Below are 16,195 nucleotides of genomic sequence, written 5' to 3' on the forward strand. Positions count from 1 at the left end.
TTTTTTATTTGAATGTTGTATGAAAATTAAAAAATAATTATATAATATATGAATCGTTACGTGAAATTTGTATTTAAGTTATAAATAATGTCTTTATTACATAAAGTTATTTATATGTATCAAAAATGTATTAAGAAAGGAAGTTTTGATTGGAATTTCAGAGAGGAAGAAGTACACACCATATAAAAAATATGTACAAACCATGTACAAAATACATATTGTATAAAATTTGTATGAAAGTTGTATTTAGGTTGTGTGATATTGTAATTGTATTTAACTGGATAAATATAATATATGAAAGTTGTGGATAAGTTGTATACTGTATAATTAATTGTTCTTCTCACCCGGACATTTTTACCTTTCTCTAAAAACTGTATATGAACATCATTAGTCCAAAGTGAGAGACGAAATAAATTCATGAACTCAAAATGGATTCAAAATTAGCAAAGATTATCTTGAATTAACAAATATTGAGTAGTCAAGGCATAGGTATTTTGACCACTGTTTTAAAAGGTTTTTTCGGGACTCGTCCCGGGGCGGGGCACTATCAAAACGCCTTAAGACTCATGTGTGGGGCTTAGTTCTCTGAGGCTTACGCCCCAAGCGCCCGACGGTGCGCCCTAAACATGCCTAACGCTCAACGCTCGGGACTCGCCTAACAGTTCCTATGCAAATCATGTACTGAATTCACTAATTTGCACTGTTAACTATCAAAATTCTTTAACAAATGAATGATTAAAGTTCTTTTTATTATAGAAATATAAAAACTGTGAATGATTCAAATAACGAAATATATTATTGCATACTTACTAATTAACAACATCTTGAGGGTGAATATCATTTGAATATTTCTTCTAAAAATAGATAACCAAAATTTACATAGATCTACATGTCTTAGTTCCATGTCACTCAAAATTATCATAAATTTTTTATTTTACTATTTAAAAATAATTTTATATTTACTCATGAAGGAGTAATATTTTAAATTATAGTATTGAAAAATTTATTGTGTATTTACTTTTAAAGAGGTAAAATATGCAGTTTGATAATATTTTTAAGAAATTATAATTTTAATTGTTTGAAAGTTAAGAGGTTGGAGTTTATTTATATTTCATAGTAACTTTAACAATATTGTATTATTTATACTTGTAAAGCATGCTAAAATTTTATTTTAAATGCGTTTCTTTATTCTTTTTAGTTTCCTTGACCTTTTAATGCATCTCTTTATATTTATTGTGTTATAATGCTATACTATTATTTATTCATAAATTTAAAAAATTAAAGATTCGTGGGACTTACGCCCCATGCCTCGAAACTTTCGCCTCGCCCCGTATTAAGTAAAACGCCTCGCTCACGCCCTCGCCTTTTAAAACACTGATTTTGACATTATTGTAAGCCTCATGTTTAAAAGACATGAAAGTGATCTGTAAAATATTTATGTGAAATATTTGATATAATTCTCGTGCAAGGCAGTCGATAATTAACGGTACAAGAAAGCATTTTCACTTAGTGGCTTCATGATTTTTGCTTTGAAGAAGATACGAAGTATCCCATTAAATTTCTGTAACTGAATCCCATAAAACTGAAATTAATTGTGTAACAAAATCCCATAATTTAAGACATTAATAATGGATTGTTCGCGGAGAGAGGCGGCAGAGAATAGGGAAAAAGGAGAGGAGAGAAAAAAAGGAAAATGGTGTAACTGAATCCCCTAATTTAAGGCACTAATAATGGATTGTATCTAAATTGTAAGCAATCCTTGTTTAGGGCGGGTAATATACAAAAAACTAGGCCAATTTTAACAAATAAGTTTTCAAATATTATATATAAACAAAAGAAATCCTAAGCTAAAAGTCATAAGCCATAAGTTGGTAATACCCAACTTTTAGCTTATTTTTGTACTCCCTCTATTCACTTTTACTTGACATGTATACTAAAAATAGATTTTCATTTTTACTTGTCACTTTACGCATATGAAGAGAAAACAATTTTTTCCCTATTATACCCACATTATTTATTACTCATTTCAAATTATTTTCTCAAATCCAATAAAATATGTATCAATTAATATGAGTATCATGGTAAATTATACACTTAATTTATTATTTCTTAAGGGTCGTGAAAAGTTAAAATGTGCCAAGTAAAAGTGAACGGAGGGAGTACTTTTCATGCTTAAAAGAAAGTGTTTTAAGTAATTTTTATTAATGCCAAACACCACAAAAATTAAAAAAATATTTAAAAGCCAATAAACACTTAAAATAAGCCAATCAAAATATCCTCGGTATAATGGAATTGAAACAATCTCTTCAATGTTCCTTCTTGTATAAGTTAGTACAAGTACTTTTTAAAATTTTTTCTTAAAAAATCCAAACGCACAAACTTCCCAAAAGTATTTTCTATTCGTTTGGAAATTTAATTAAGACAAAATCCAAATGCCACCTTTTTATAATTTCATACAAAATCATTACTGGTTAATAGTTTCTGGCTTTGTGAAATAGATCTGGCCAATGATTAAGAAATCGTGGAATCCGTCCTATTCTCTGAATACGTATTCAACTATCCATATGATAGAGAAAATTTTATACACGCACGATCTTTACTTCTGCATGTTCTACTTGAATTTTTTTCCCGTTAAATTATAAATACAATTAAATAACGAAATAAATTATTCGGGATAATACACTTATATAATTGACTTTTTTCTAATATTAATTGAAAACTACACTACTTGTTTCACAAAAAAAAAAAAAAAACTACCAGCTCAAGCTGTTCTATTTTATGTTATAGTTGACTTGGAAAATTCTGCCAACTATTTCTGAACCATCTCAAAACTGCAACCAAAAAAAAAAAAAAAGATAGGAAGTAACAACAATTTACCAATACTAGATATAGCACCAGGATACAAGATGTGTGTGGAGTCTCTTGTTTTTGGTAAGCTTTAAATGTACACTCTGGGGTCGTTTGGTACGAGGTATAAACAGGTATAGGTGGTATAAAAATTTAGTACCACTTTAATACTTTGTTTGGTTAACAAATCAAGTATAAGTTATCCCGGGATTAAAATTAACACCAGAATAACTTATACCTTATAGAGGGTGGGGTAATTAGTACCGGGATAACTTATATCTTCTTTTTATAAATTATGCAATTATCATTTTAATACAACATACCAAACAATGAATAAAAACAATCCTAACATAATTAATTTCAGCATAACTTATTACAATATGACTTATCCCGACATAAGCCGTATTCAAACCGAACCGCCCCTCGGAGAATTTTGCCTCAGCTAGTTCGGTAGTGCCTATAACTGTGTGGAAAATTGGCAATCATCATTTACTCACGTGCAAATATATGTAATGCAAATGTCGAAGGCCCGGTTGTCCATAATATTTTTTCTTCTTTTTTTTTTCAAGTAAAATTTTTAAAAATGTGCCTGTCCAAAAAATTTTGCAAGTTTTTGATTTTTTTTAGAAAATGAGTTTTTTTTTTAATTTTTAGAAAAACTTTTTCTCCACTCACAAAATTGTAACTTCTTTCAAGTGAAATACATATCTAAACATAATTTCAAATTCCAAATATCATGTTTAACTTAACACAACTTTTTTCAAAAATTATAATTTTTATGTACAAACGGCTATTAATAGAACGAAAAGGAATATGTTTTGGAGTTACTTCCTAAATTGTAACGGCTGTGACGGAACTAAAATTTTCACTTACGGGGTCAAAATATAAAATAGTAAATCCAATAAGAAGTTAGAGAATGTCAATATATAGTGTATATACATAAAAATATTTTTATTTTACCTAACTACACAATATAACTTTTTTCCAACAAGAGGTGTCAACTACATGTGGCTCAACCACTGTGTAAAGGAACCAATAGAGAATAGCAGTTAGGTAAGTTTTCTAGTTCAAAGTTAATTTTATGGATGATCACGTAACTTTTATTTTTCTTATACAAAAAAATACCAAATTATATATATTTTTTAAAATATTCAACTTTACCTAAGTATCACGAAGGTCACTAAACTATCTTTGTAAAAATTACTCAACTTTATTCCAAAAGGAAAAAGTCATTGAAAGGAAACAAATGAGACATACATTTCTATGATATTTAAGCAATATTAAAATAAATTTTTTTAGTTATAAAAGATAGTTTAATAATTTTTGTAATATTTAGATAAAGTTAATCAATTTTTTTTGTTCAAAAATAATTTATAACTTTAGCTGAATAAAATTAAAGATGAATGATAATTTATGAAATAACTCTCACAAGCACATCCTTTATTAGATAGTCTCAAGCTAGAAAACAAAATGCAAAATAAGAAGAAGAAAAAGAAAATAATATAAAATAAAAAAAAGAAAAGAAGAAAAAACGGAAATCTGAGTAGTTGTCCAAAAGAGGTGGTTTTCAAGGTCTAAAATAAAACACCAGAAAAGTCTTCTTCATCCCGGCAAAGCACCTCTCACTCCCCTTCTTCAGCACATGCTTCCACTCTCTTTCCATTTCCTCTTCTTCTAATACCTTCTTCACATTCTTCTTAAAAACACACACACACACACAGTGATTATACTCTCCGAAAATGGCAATGGAAGGAGCAGGAGCAGAATCGAACTACAATTCGTCAGCTGAAAGTCAGCTGGAGCAATCTTCCCCTCGCAAATCTCCGCCTTCTTCTCCTCCTTCTCAAGGTTTTATATATCTCTAATCACTTTTTTTTAAAATAATTTTCAAAATTTTCCGTGTATTGTTGTAACGTGAATATAACTAGCTTTGGATCTGCTATCTATTGTCGCTTTTTTAATACTTTTTTAGTTATAGTTTTTGAATTTTTTGATAATGTGCTTTTAGAATTCTGTTGTGTTTGATCCATTTCCGTCTGGAAACTGGTACAATGTGAAATTTCGAATGCGAACAGGTTTTGAACTGATATTTGTATAGGTATTGATTACTGTTGTTTTAAAACCCTAAGGATGGGGGACCTTTGGTGATTTTATGGACTATTTGTGAGTTGATAATAGTAATATGTTTAGTTTGAAGATCGGCAAATGCATTTGTGGAAATTCATAGGGAACTGGGAATAGAAGAAATTTGCTGTTTGTGAGGCATATTATCCGAAATGGAAGTTATTTATTTGCTACCTGTGGACTAAATCTGAGCTCACAATCAGATGTCGTGGCTTGCTTTTTTTTCCGTGATGTGCGCTTGTTGAAATCTGTAATGTGAGGATTCATCATGAAATTGGCTAGTGTTACACTGGGTGTCAGCCTGCCGCAACCCTCCTTTGTTTGGGACTGAGGCGTAGTTGTTGTGGCTGCTATTGCGCTTGTTGATGCCTCAAATGAGAAAATACTGTATTTGTTGTGGTATTTACCTCGTAGGCATTTCTAGGTGCCATGGATTTAGTAGTTGCTACTGTAAAGGATCCTTGAATCTTATGGATAACCTCATGTTAATTTTCTCTACGGACATTACACACACCTACACATAAAAATATATACACCCTTCATGAAATTGCTTCAACATTCATGATATTATTTAAGATTTTAGCTGAAAGTATGCTATTGTAGCCAATACTTATTTTATCTCAAAGAGCTTCCTTGCATCATGCATTCATTGAAGCCTACATATTTTTAAAATTGAGCTGCTGTTCTTTTAATGATTTTGCCTCTTAATTCTGAAGTTCAAATGCGTCAATGCTGTCTCTCAATCACGTGATATTACGGATCGAGGGGAGCTTTTTCCTTTAGAAATACTAATAGAGAAGGTGCTTAGTCTTTCGAAGGCGTTTTTCATATCCAATTCTGTACTAGAGGCACCTGAGCCTCATTATTCAACTATTACCATCTATTTACCTGCATAAAAAAGGTAAAAACCTTCTTGTATGTGCCGAAAATGTGCTTTGGTGAAACATCTTTAGCTATCCCGTTCCTTAAGATGAACATTGTATGCCAAAAATTGGCCGCAAGGAAGTCCCTGTATGGAAGGTTCACAAGTTCGAGCTATATCACTTTATGAGTTTCTATCATACTAGTTACTCTTTCTTTAAAACATCATGTGAAAGTCTGAGGCAAAAGGTTTTGTATGATTGCAGTATTTCACCATGAAAGCAGAACATATATTGGTAACATCCAAGGGAGACTGAATCAGAAATTGAATGAGTGCAAACTTTTCTCCAGCTTTTCGATTCTTAACTCCATATTGAGCAAAATAAATGTCTTTAACAAACTGAAGCTTTACTAATTAAAAGAACTATTTCCAATACTTATACTTTCCTTCCGAGACGGATCCAGGATTTGAACTTTATAGGTTCGAGTTCGAAATTCTATCGATGGCCATTTGATTTACCAGTTTCAAAATTTATTCTTTGTACTTTTTTTATACAACAACAACAACGACCCAGTAAAATCCCACAAGTGGGGTCTGGAGAGGGTAATGTGTACGCAGACCTTACCTCTACCCCGATGGGGGCAGAGAGGCTGTTTCCGATAGACCCTCGACTTTGTATTTTTTTTTAATATTTATTATTATTTTTACTTATTTAGTAGATTTTTAACACATACAATTTTTGAGCCAAAAGTATTGGATTCTGATGAACCAGTGTATTATATATAAATCCGCTTCCATTCCTTCTCATTTTGGAATTTTGTAGATCACAAATGTGCATATACACTATGCATGAGAAGCTGGTGATTTACTGGTTGACTTAATTTGTGGCATTGGCATGATAGTGTATCGTTAATTGGCTGTAATAAAGCATCACATATCAAAAGTTTTTGGCACTCTCCATGGGAATATATCTCTTCTGCTGCATTAGGGATGTGAGAAATGAGGCTACAAAATTTATTCTCATTATTAGGGGGTTAGGTTTGCAAAGCTACTCAGTATGATAAGATGGACACGTACGGGTAGCATTTCAATCTATGTTCATGATAACGAGAATAAAGTTTGTTCTATTTTAAAAAGGTTTCTTTATTATATTTTGCAATTATTGTTGAAAATCATTAAACTCGGAATATCATCTTTAGAGGGGTTTCTGCTAAGTACTCAAGAAAGGTCTAACAATCCTCCTTTTTATGCTTGTCTTATTCCCAGACCATGAGGAGAAGACAACTTATGTCAAGTTCCTTCTATCAAATGCTGAAGCCGGTTCAATTATTGGAAAAGGTGGTTCAACTATCACTGAGTTTCAATCTCGTTCTGGGGCTAGAATTCAGTTGTCGCGCAACTTTGAATTTTTCCCTGGAACATCAGATAGAGTTGTGATGGTATCTGGGTTACTCGATGACTTACTCAAGGCAGTTGATCTTATTCTTGGTAAATTGCTAGATGAGGTAATGTCATGTCCACTCCTGTTTCTTATACTTCTCTTGATCTATAGATTAAACTGCTATCTTCTTCTGGATCAGTTTTATGTTGAAGATGGTGGTGATGCTGAACCACGCTCAAGATTTAGACTAGTTGTGCCCAACAGCTCATGTGGTGGAATAATTGGGAAAGGAGGAGCCACAATAAAGTATGAATTCTACTCGCTTTATGTTGTATAAGTGTTGAGGATACATATCTTTCCCCTACACTGCTCCTGCAAATTTCATAATCTCATTCTGACATAACAGACTATCACCAAGCGAATATCCTGGAATTTGATTGTTATAACATTGACTTCCCTACACGACATAATGAAACGAATATTCTTTCTGCTCTTGGTTATGAAGTTTTTGCAAAAATGTATGTCGAAATGGTATAGTCTTGCGCTGGAATGAGTTGCTTGACTTTATTTTGACTACCACGAGTTTGTCTTTGAGCTTTTGGCTGATAGCAGGATGGCCATGCAACCTTTGGATTCCAGTTAATAACCCTTTTAGATCGAATTGTATAAGCTGTTAGAAGTTTTTGGTTCTGTGCTCGCTGTTGATTTGGCTAAATTTCTTACCTAACGTGAATATTTGAGCTTAAATTTTTTTTGTAACTGCTGCATGGCTCACTTGGTTAACATCATGGTGCGAACTGCTGCCTCATCCAGATCAAAGTTGTCCTTTTTGTGTAGCGCTGATGTGTGATCTAAATAGTTTTCTTGAAGTTGTCTGCTGGAATTTTATTAGGTTCTATTTTTATTAATTTCCTCAAATATTCTGAACAACTCAATCTGGTTGTGAGGATTTTAGGGTGCTGACCAAAGTTCTGACCGTGCTTAGCTTAGAAGGCTACGGTTATAGTTGGTTTTCTTCTTATGTTATGCTATAGGCATAATTGTTTATCAATATAGATATACATTGAGAATGCTCTCAGAAAGCTACTTATTAAAAAAAAAGTCAAAAGGAAAAAAAGAATGCTCTCAAAAGCTCTAGTTGCATATTACAAATTCAATTTGACCGCAAAAAATTGTTCTTTATCCGACTAAAAACATCTTGTCTAGTTAGTATTACTATGCTCTTCAACATATTTATTTGCTTGACAGTGACTTCGCAAGTTATCAAGATTGCAACTTATTTTACAGCTCTATGCGTGCCAAGTACTTTGTTATCTTTTCCTTGTTCAATTCATGTCGGGCCATTATACTTTAGTATTCTTCTAGTGGGAGAAAATCTTATGTATCTGTGCTATCTCACACTATTTGGCTGGGTCAAAAAGTTATAAAGTAAAGAAGAGAGGAAAGGTTAGAAAGTAGTGCAGGTGTTAGGTTTAAGGATTAATGGAGCTCATCTTGTAAAAGCTCTTTCAACTCCTTATGAAATGAATTTGAAGGATGATCCATATATATATGATTTTTTTTCTAACCATGGTATAATTTCGAAGGGGAAAAACCTACTTCTTAAACAGCATATTATCTGATTAACAACGGCTATGTATTACTTGATTCCTTGTTCTTCTTCCTTTGGTAGGAAACAGGAATCTGAAAGCAAAAGAGAATTCATTGCCATTCCCAAAAAAATTGTTGGCGGGTAGAAACCAAAAATAGTTCTCTCATGTATGCTGTGATAGCAAACAGGGGGTGGCCTCATCATGAAGTCTTTTTTTTTTTGGAGAAGAAATACTCTATATTTATTTCGTCCTTTTTTTCCTTTCCTTTTTATTTTTGCCTCTCTGTTTCGTTTTTCCTACCTTTTTCTTCTTGTTCTTAGCAGCTAGTGAAATACAAAGAGATGCGACAGGATGGATCTTATTTTCTTTTTTTGCTGCCATAATACTTTCTTTTTCTTGTCTTTGTCATTTAATGAAATGAAGTCATGGAGGAGGTTATAGTGTGTTTGTGCTTTTGGATGGAGAAAGGGCTTAGAACCAAAGTCCACTTGTTTTAAGTGTGTGCCACTCGCTTCTAGTTTGGAAGGAAAAGTTAAATTTTCACTTTATTCCATAACCTTGAGGAGGTTATGTTATATGGTTCCAAATGTCAGGTTTACATATGATGAACTGAAAATTGAGGGTAATCCCTATATATGTAACCCTCAAGAAAGAAATCCCTATATAACCCTCTTATTTAGTGGTATTGTGAGTTGTAAATATAGTATGGAAGTCTATTTGCATATTGTCCTCCACAACTAATTTATAGAAGTGAATGCTTGTGCAATATTTTTCTTGGTTAGCTTTTGAAAATATTTTTCATATGCAGAATCAGATGGTTGTGGAATTTTAATATTGAGTATGTGCATTTTTCTTGTTCAGGTCATTTATTGAAGACTCCAGGGCTGGCATAAAAATATCTCCTCAGGATAACAATTTCCCAGGACTGCATGATAGGGTAGTTACAGTGACCGGAACTCTAGACGAGCAGATGCGGGCTATTGAATTGATTCTATATAAGTTAGCAGAAGACCCTCATTACATGCAGTCCATGAATGCACCATTCCAATATGCAGGTATGATGCAAATGTAACTAATTTATAGTACTTACTTTATCTAATAGCTTTAGTAGATGAGTTAGCATTAATTATGTATTTTCGTATTTCTTGATGTATGTGATTACTTGTCGTTACTTTCGTTTCGGCCTTCTGATTACAATACTCAGTTCTAGTTTTGTATCTTGGTATTTTTGCTTCGGTTTTAGAATTGGTGTGATTTCTGCTGCCCTTCTTTTATCTTTCCTAAGCCGAGGGTCTTTTGGAAACAACCTCTCTGCCTTCTTGAAGGTAGGGGTAAGGTCTGCGTACATACTACCCTCCCCAGGCCCCATTTGTGGGATTACATTGGTTTTTTTATTGTTGTTTGTTGTTGTACTTTATCTAATAGCTCGGGATGGATAAGACATACTCTCATGTCTTAATTGCCGTCTGTGAGCAATTGTTGGGTATTGCTTCCTATAGGACCTCAATCTACAAATAAGAGAATGGACGATGAAGGGAATTTATTAGCTTCTTGGCTGCACCGCTTTCTAAATACTACTAGACCTAGTCTCTCTTGTAATGTTGTGTGCGGCTATCAAGAGTACGTTTTAGGGGATTGTTGTAGTGGTTGACTTAATGGAGCATCATATTCAGAAAATTGAGTTTAAGCAGTTATAGGAATAAAGTATCTCTAATTTGAGATGTTCATATTCTGCCCTTATTCTAAGTCATATTCTCATTTGAATTTTTAATTTCTAAGTCATATTCTTCCCTTTACCCCACTTGTGGGACTACTGTTGTTGTTGTTGTTGATTCTCATTTGAATTTTTAATTTCTGCCACCTCCTATTTTCTCAGCTGTTTATGTCGGAATGAACTATGGGCCACCAAACGGAGTTGGAGGAAGATATCCGAATAACCGACATCAGAACAAGGTCCATTCTCATCCTTCTTAAGACAATACTTATCTTCATCCTAAAGGAAGAACTTTGTTGTCCTTAACTCTGCTGGCAAACCTGTTTTTATCCTGCAACCATTCTTTTACTTTCTAATTGGTTTGAAGCTAATGAATGTACTATATTATCCTGTTTCTAGATGCGGTTCTGCACTTTGGCTAATTTCTTATTGGTTCTGTTATGGTTCTATTCTTGTTTAGCTTACTCGGGTAGCATTGCAGGAAGACAGAAACAATACTGTGACTATTGGTGTTGCGGATGAGCATGTTGGGTTAGTCCTGGGGCGCAATGGTAGGAGCATAATGGAGATCAGTCAGGTGTGTAAGAAGTTGCTATTCTGCCTGGTATGTATTTATGCTAAGTCTCTCCTTTCATTGCAGCTTAGTGGTGCCAGAATAAAGATATCGGATAGGGGTGATTTCTTGTCCGGTACGTCTGACAGGTATGGCGTCCTGGAACTGTTGTTCCACTTGATAGGTTGAACTACAAAGAACACAGATTGTATAAAACTTTTTGGCCTTTTTGCAGGAAGGTAACTATCACTGGATCACAAAGAGCAATTCGCACGGCTGAGTCCATGATATCTCGGAAAATAGCTAATGTTTCTGAGAGGTGATGGGATGGACTTGTATTTATAGATATTGGTCTTTGACGTTTTCTTAATGGATACCTAGAATTTCATATGCATGTGATGATTTTGAAACTGTTATGACATTTCTATTGCGATGAATTTGTGAAATGCAGATCCACGGTTGGAGAAGACCTTCCATTTGAGGAGCTCCGCATAAATACAGTACATTAAGGAATATTTGGAAGCACCATTGTGGGGATAATTGTCGCAATTGATAAAATTGACTGAATATATACGGTATTATACAGTTGTAATTCTTCAATAGCTAGCACTCAGTTGACAATTCTGAAGTTTCTTGTGGTTTGTTAGATACAAAACATTTGTTCCTTATGTCTCGTAGAGGAATAGTCATTGTCATCAGCAGGAGTCGTGGCATAAGCTTGCAGGAGAGCATGTATGAGGGTTATGCGAGATGTGAAAATTGTTAGACTTCTGGCTTTGGAGCAATTTTCGTATTTTATGACTTTGAATACTTTGATGTGGTAAACTTAAATAGTACGTAGGTATAGTTTCTCTGGTTGCAATCGACATTTTCATTTTATGCTATATTATTTAGTGATGATTTTGTTGGAGATCCATTGGTTCATTTGATTAAAAGTAGACTGAGCACTGTTAACATTTAGGGTTTTTTAGCCCGGGCCTTTGAGGAAATGAGGTTGCTTGCTGCATTTTACTTGCAGGTATACTTTAACTACTGGGTTGATTATATTATCATGATCAGTTTGCTTATGGATATAATTATTTGGGTAAAGTGCATTAACAATCCTTAAACTTGAGCAGGTAATTAATTTAAACTTTCAGCTGCTTTTAGGTGCAAAAATGGCCTTAAACTATGAAAATACAATAATCATAACACTTGTTATAATTTTTATTCGCAACAAATTTTTGGAACAAATAAGCAATACTGATACTGAAATATCATCAAATAGAAGTAATATGTATGTCAGCATATTTTCTCGAATTTTTTTAATAAACTCATACTCCAGACTTTTAGTTAAAGAGAGTAGAAACTATAATTAGAGTTGTAATTTATTGTAGTAATTTCACTTAAACTAAAATGAAGTGGGTTTAAATTTCATCAAGGACATTTTCTTTGTCTATTTTTCATGAGTCAAGCACTTCCCTATTAAACCCCCTGTCTAATTTCCACTAGTTTCCCTTAAGAGTATCTTCAACACTCCCCCATTTCTTCTAAATGCAGTCCTTTTTTGCCAAAATATGGCTTCAATGCTCCCTAATTTTGGGGTACTCCAAATTTGGAGTGACACTATTCATCTTCCCCGTTACTATTAATTGTTACTTTATTATTATTTTTTGTTATTTAACTTTTTTGAATTATCTATTTATATATATCTAATTATGTTTATATAATATCTTTATAATATTAATTTTACATCTTAACTTTGGCGTATAATTTTAATAAATTGATTTTCATGCATTTATTATTTTTACGTAAAATTGTAATCTAATTTTATTATAAGTTATAACTGTACAAAAAAATAGATAATCATCTCAAAAAATGAATGGTGCAAATATAAAATATTAGATGTTGCTAAAATTGAATGATATAAATATAAATATTAAATGTTGCTAAAATTGAAAAGTGAAAACTGAAAATGCATTAAATGAAAATGCATTAAAATTGAAAATACATTAAGATTGAAACTACGGTAAATAGCATAGAATTTCTTTAATAGAAATAAGAAATTAGAATTTAAATAAAAAATAATAATATAATATTAAAGAGAGAGAAAAATATAAAATAAAATATATTTTTTTTGAAATAAAAAATAGAATAATGGTTATAGTAATTTTACTCCATTTTGGAGGAGGAAATGAAGGCGAGGGTTGGAGATGGCACAAAAATCCAAAGTGTACTTTGAGGAAAACCTGGAAATTTATTGCATTAAATTGGAGTCACATAATAATACAGAATATGGTGAAATTGGATTACATGCACAACCAAGCAAAGTTTAATATACCACATAAATAAAGGTGTGGTGAAACCATGCAACTTATTCTATATCATAAATTTAAAATGCATATACCAAATAGTATATATCAAATTTTACGTATAATGAACTTCAATATTCCAGCAGTTCAAGGTCGTTCATCACCTCCATATCCTGAACCATAGCCTGATCCATACCCTGAGCCACTACCATACCCTGAACCATTGCCACTGCCACCGCCGCCACCACCTCCACCGCCACCTCCTCCTCCACCGCCACCGCCTCCTCCTCCTCTAGCCCCACCACTTCCATATCCAGAGCCACTTCCACTTCCATAGCCAGAACCATACCCTGAGCCATTTCCTGTGCCGCCACCACCACCACCTCCTCCACCACGACCACCACCTCCTCCACCGCCTCCACCCCTTCCTATTCCTTCACCCGATCCATACCCTGATCCAGATCCGAACCCATATCCAGAACCACTACCCATACCCGAATTTCCCCGACCCCCACCGCCTCCGCCTCCGCTGCCGCCACCTCCACCACTCCCATACAGCCCATCACCCCCACCATATCCTGAGCCTTCCCCTGAACCATATCCCGAACCATAACCTGAACCAGACCCTAAGGCTGACCCTCCACCTCCGCCTCCTTTACCGCCATTTACCGACTTTCCTAATCTTGCACAAAAGGCAAGATCAACAAAGAGTAAAATCAACAATGCAGCTGCTATAAGCTTGGAATGAGCCATTTCTTAGCTTTGAAATTCAAATGCAACAAGTTATCAAGTATGATATGGATCGATGATAAGTAATGGTGTTTATGCAATTTCTATAGAAAATATATATGTCACGTACTTTAGGAGAGAGGAAATGGTACTTATGATTGTGAGGAATGAGGTTATGGTAATGTCCTATTTATAGCATTCCGAATTACTACTACTTAATATTTAAAGTTGCATGGTTTCTTGTAGCTTCTTAAGAAGTAATTTTAGTGGAAGATGAGAATATGAACGTGTTGACTTGTTGGTGGGGTTGACGGTAATGTTATCAAGATCGACTTATCATGTGGGTGTTGGTGATTGGTGTGGAAGAAACTAAGGGAATGGAGAATATAATCATGCATGGGTTCAACAAAATTTCAATATTTTCGATAAGGCATAATAAAGTTTCAATAAACACAAAATTTTATAATCATCTATACTATATTAATATTAATATTAATATTAAATATATTAAAAGCACGAAGGCTTAGCAAATGTCGTTCGCTTTTTACCCCTTAAAATTAGATTTTATATTGGATAGAATTGTCATTTAATTATTTTTCCTAATTTTTAGGACTTTGAAATACACTAGAATTTTAATTATTAAGTGTTTTCTTATTTAAACTATGTAAAAAGTTCTAAATTTGGAATTTCAATATCAAATAAGATTTTACCAAATCGATTGAACCAAATACTATTTGATTTCCCCTATAATTGTCGTTCGTTTTTTGCGTGTTTATGTGACTTTCTTTTTCCAATTTTTGCCGTAGGTTTTTTCTTGCATTATCTTTTTCTTGATTCCAAGAATATTATTTTGTTGTGTCAAGTAGGGTGTCAATGGTTCGGTTCGGCCGGTTATTTTATAAAATTTGTACCATACTAATTTTTCGGTTATTCTATTATATATAACCAAAATTAGACTTTTCCAAACCGTCCCAATCATGTCGGTTTCTCTTCGGTATCGATACGATTCGGTTAATTTTCGGTATTTTTTAAATGTCACGTAAAATTTACCAGTAGAAGTAGAATGTAATAACATATACGTTCTTTTATAGGACTTAGCAAAACTCTCTAGACATTCTTTCTGTTTAAAGGGTGATCAATTAAAAAAAACATGAAAGATGGCTAGAGTATAGATCCATCAACTATTCTACATCAACGTAAAAATGCCAAGTAAAAGCAAAGAAAATATAATTCACACGAGTGGAAAGATATTAACCAAGCTGGGACTCAAGAATAAAATTTTTAAAAGATTAATATTCAAAAAGATAAATCTAAATTATATGAAAGGAAACATATTCAATACATTGTACTTTGCTAATCATAATAGCTAGAATACTCTTTGTCTTGCTAATACAGATACTTGAAATAACTTAGTTTAAGTAGAAGTAGCATAATAGGTTTTGGGAATTAGTATTTTGAGTTTAATTACTTGTTGGCTTGTAACAGTTTTCATAATTTCAAGGCCCAAAGAAAAATTTAATGCTTTATTATTTTTAAACTTATTATATAAATATATTTTCCACATATAAAATTTACTCGGTACGGTTCGGTATTTTTTTGGTTTTTTTTACAAAATAAAAAATCTATCTTAATTATCGGTACGGTTATAGATTTATATAAAAATCTATGATTTTCTTAAAAGAAACCTAAAAATTGGTTTGATGCGGTACGGTTCGGTCGGTTTAGTCGGTTTTCAAATATCCATTGACACCCCTAGTGTCAAGAGTCAAGATGACTCATTAATTCATTAGTTTATATTTTATGACTTATTTATTTTCATTTTAGTCATGTCCTTGAATTTTTTTCTTATTTTAGTAGTCTATTATTAATTTCTTTATTTAAATTTAGTCCTATATGTCGTTACTTTTGTGAGACCCCATGTGTTTTTTTCTCTTCTCTTACGTAATATACGTAATGTGACATGATTATATTAGGTATATACGATTGGGTATAGCACATTGGGAGAATAAGACTGAAAATGTGTGGTAATATCAAGGAACTAACTAAAGCTTTAGGTCAAAGGAATCCCTTAAACAAAGGTTCGTGGTTAAAGAAATGGCTCA

General features: G+C 32.9%; 2 protein-coding genes across 3 annotated transcripts; one reads left to right on the forward strand and one right to left on the reverse strand.

Moving 5' to 3' along the window:
• Nucleotides 1-4,433: 4,433 nt before the first annotated feature.
• On the forward strand, nt 4,434-11,983 carry LOC104213234 (protein BTR1-like). 2 transcript variants are annotated; one of them, XM_009762687.2, is made up of 9 exons: nt 4,434-4,695; nt 7,100-7,338; nt 7,414-7,520; nt 9,668-9,861; nt 10,683-10,759; nt 11,002-11,097; nt 11,161-11,222; nt 11,309-11,392; nt 11,525-11,983. In XM_009762687.2, exons 1-9 carry the CDS (start codon nt 4,587-4,589, stop codon nt 11,580-11,582), a joined length of 1,026 nt encoding a protein of 341 aa, XP_009760989.1. In that variant the 5' UTR covers nt 4,434-4,586; the 3' UTR covers nt 11,583-11,983. The 2 variants fall into 2 exon arrangements, with proteins under 2 accessions (XP_009760989.1, XP_009760990.1); XM_009762688.2 differs by lacking the exon at nt 11,525-11,983 and having other exon boundaries at nt 4,449-4,695; nt 11,309-11,396.
• Nucleotides 11,984-13,511: 1,528 nt separating this feature from the next.
• Nucleotides 13,512-14,117, reverse strand: LOC104213235 (glycine-rich cell wall structural protein 2-like). The gene has a single exon (XM_009762690.1). The coding sequence runs from the start codon at nt 14,115-14,117 to the stop codon at nt 13,512-13,514; it is 606 nt and encodes a 201-aa protein (XP_009760992.1).
• Between the last annotated feature and the right edge of the window lie 2,078 nt (nt 14,118-16,195).

The sequence above is a fragment of the Nicotiana sylvestris genome, chromosome 5, assembly GCF_000393655.2.
Source record: "Nicotiana sylvestris chromosome 5, ASM39365v2, whole genome shotgun sequence".
Lineage (NCBI taxonomy): Eukaryota > Viridiplantae > Streptophyta > Magnoliopsida > Solanales > Solanaceae > Nicotiana > Nicotiana sylvestris.

Bases quoted from the DNA above. Each gene is read 5' to 3' on its own strand.
- LOC104213235 (XM_009762690.1), bottom strand. From the start codon at position 14,117: ATGGCTCATTCCAAGCTTATAGCAGCTGCATTGTTGATTTTACTCTTT.
- LOC104213234 (XM_009762687.2), top strand. From the start codon at position 4,587: ATGGCAATGGAAGGAGCAGGAGCAGAATCGAACTACAATTCGTCAGCT. The intron at 4,696-7,099 runs GTTTTATATATC...TCTTATTCCCAG, and splicing joins TTCTTCTCCTCCTTCTCAAG to ACCATGAGGAGAAGACAACT. The intron at 10,760-11,001 runs GTCCATTCTCAT...GTAGCATTGCAG, and splicing joins ATAACCGACATCAGAACAAG to GAAGACAGAAACAATACTGT.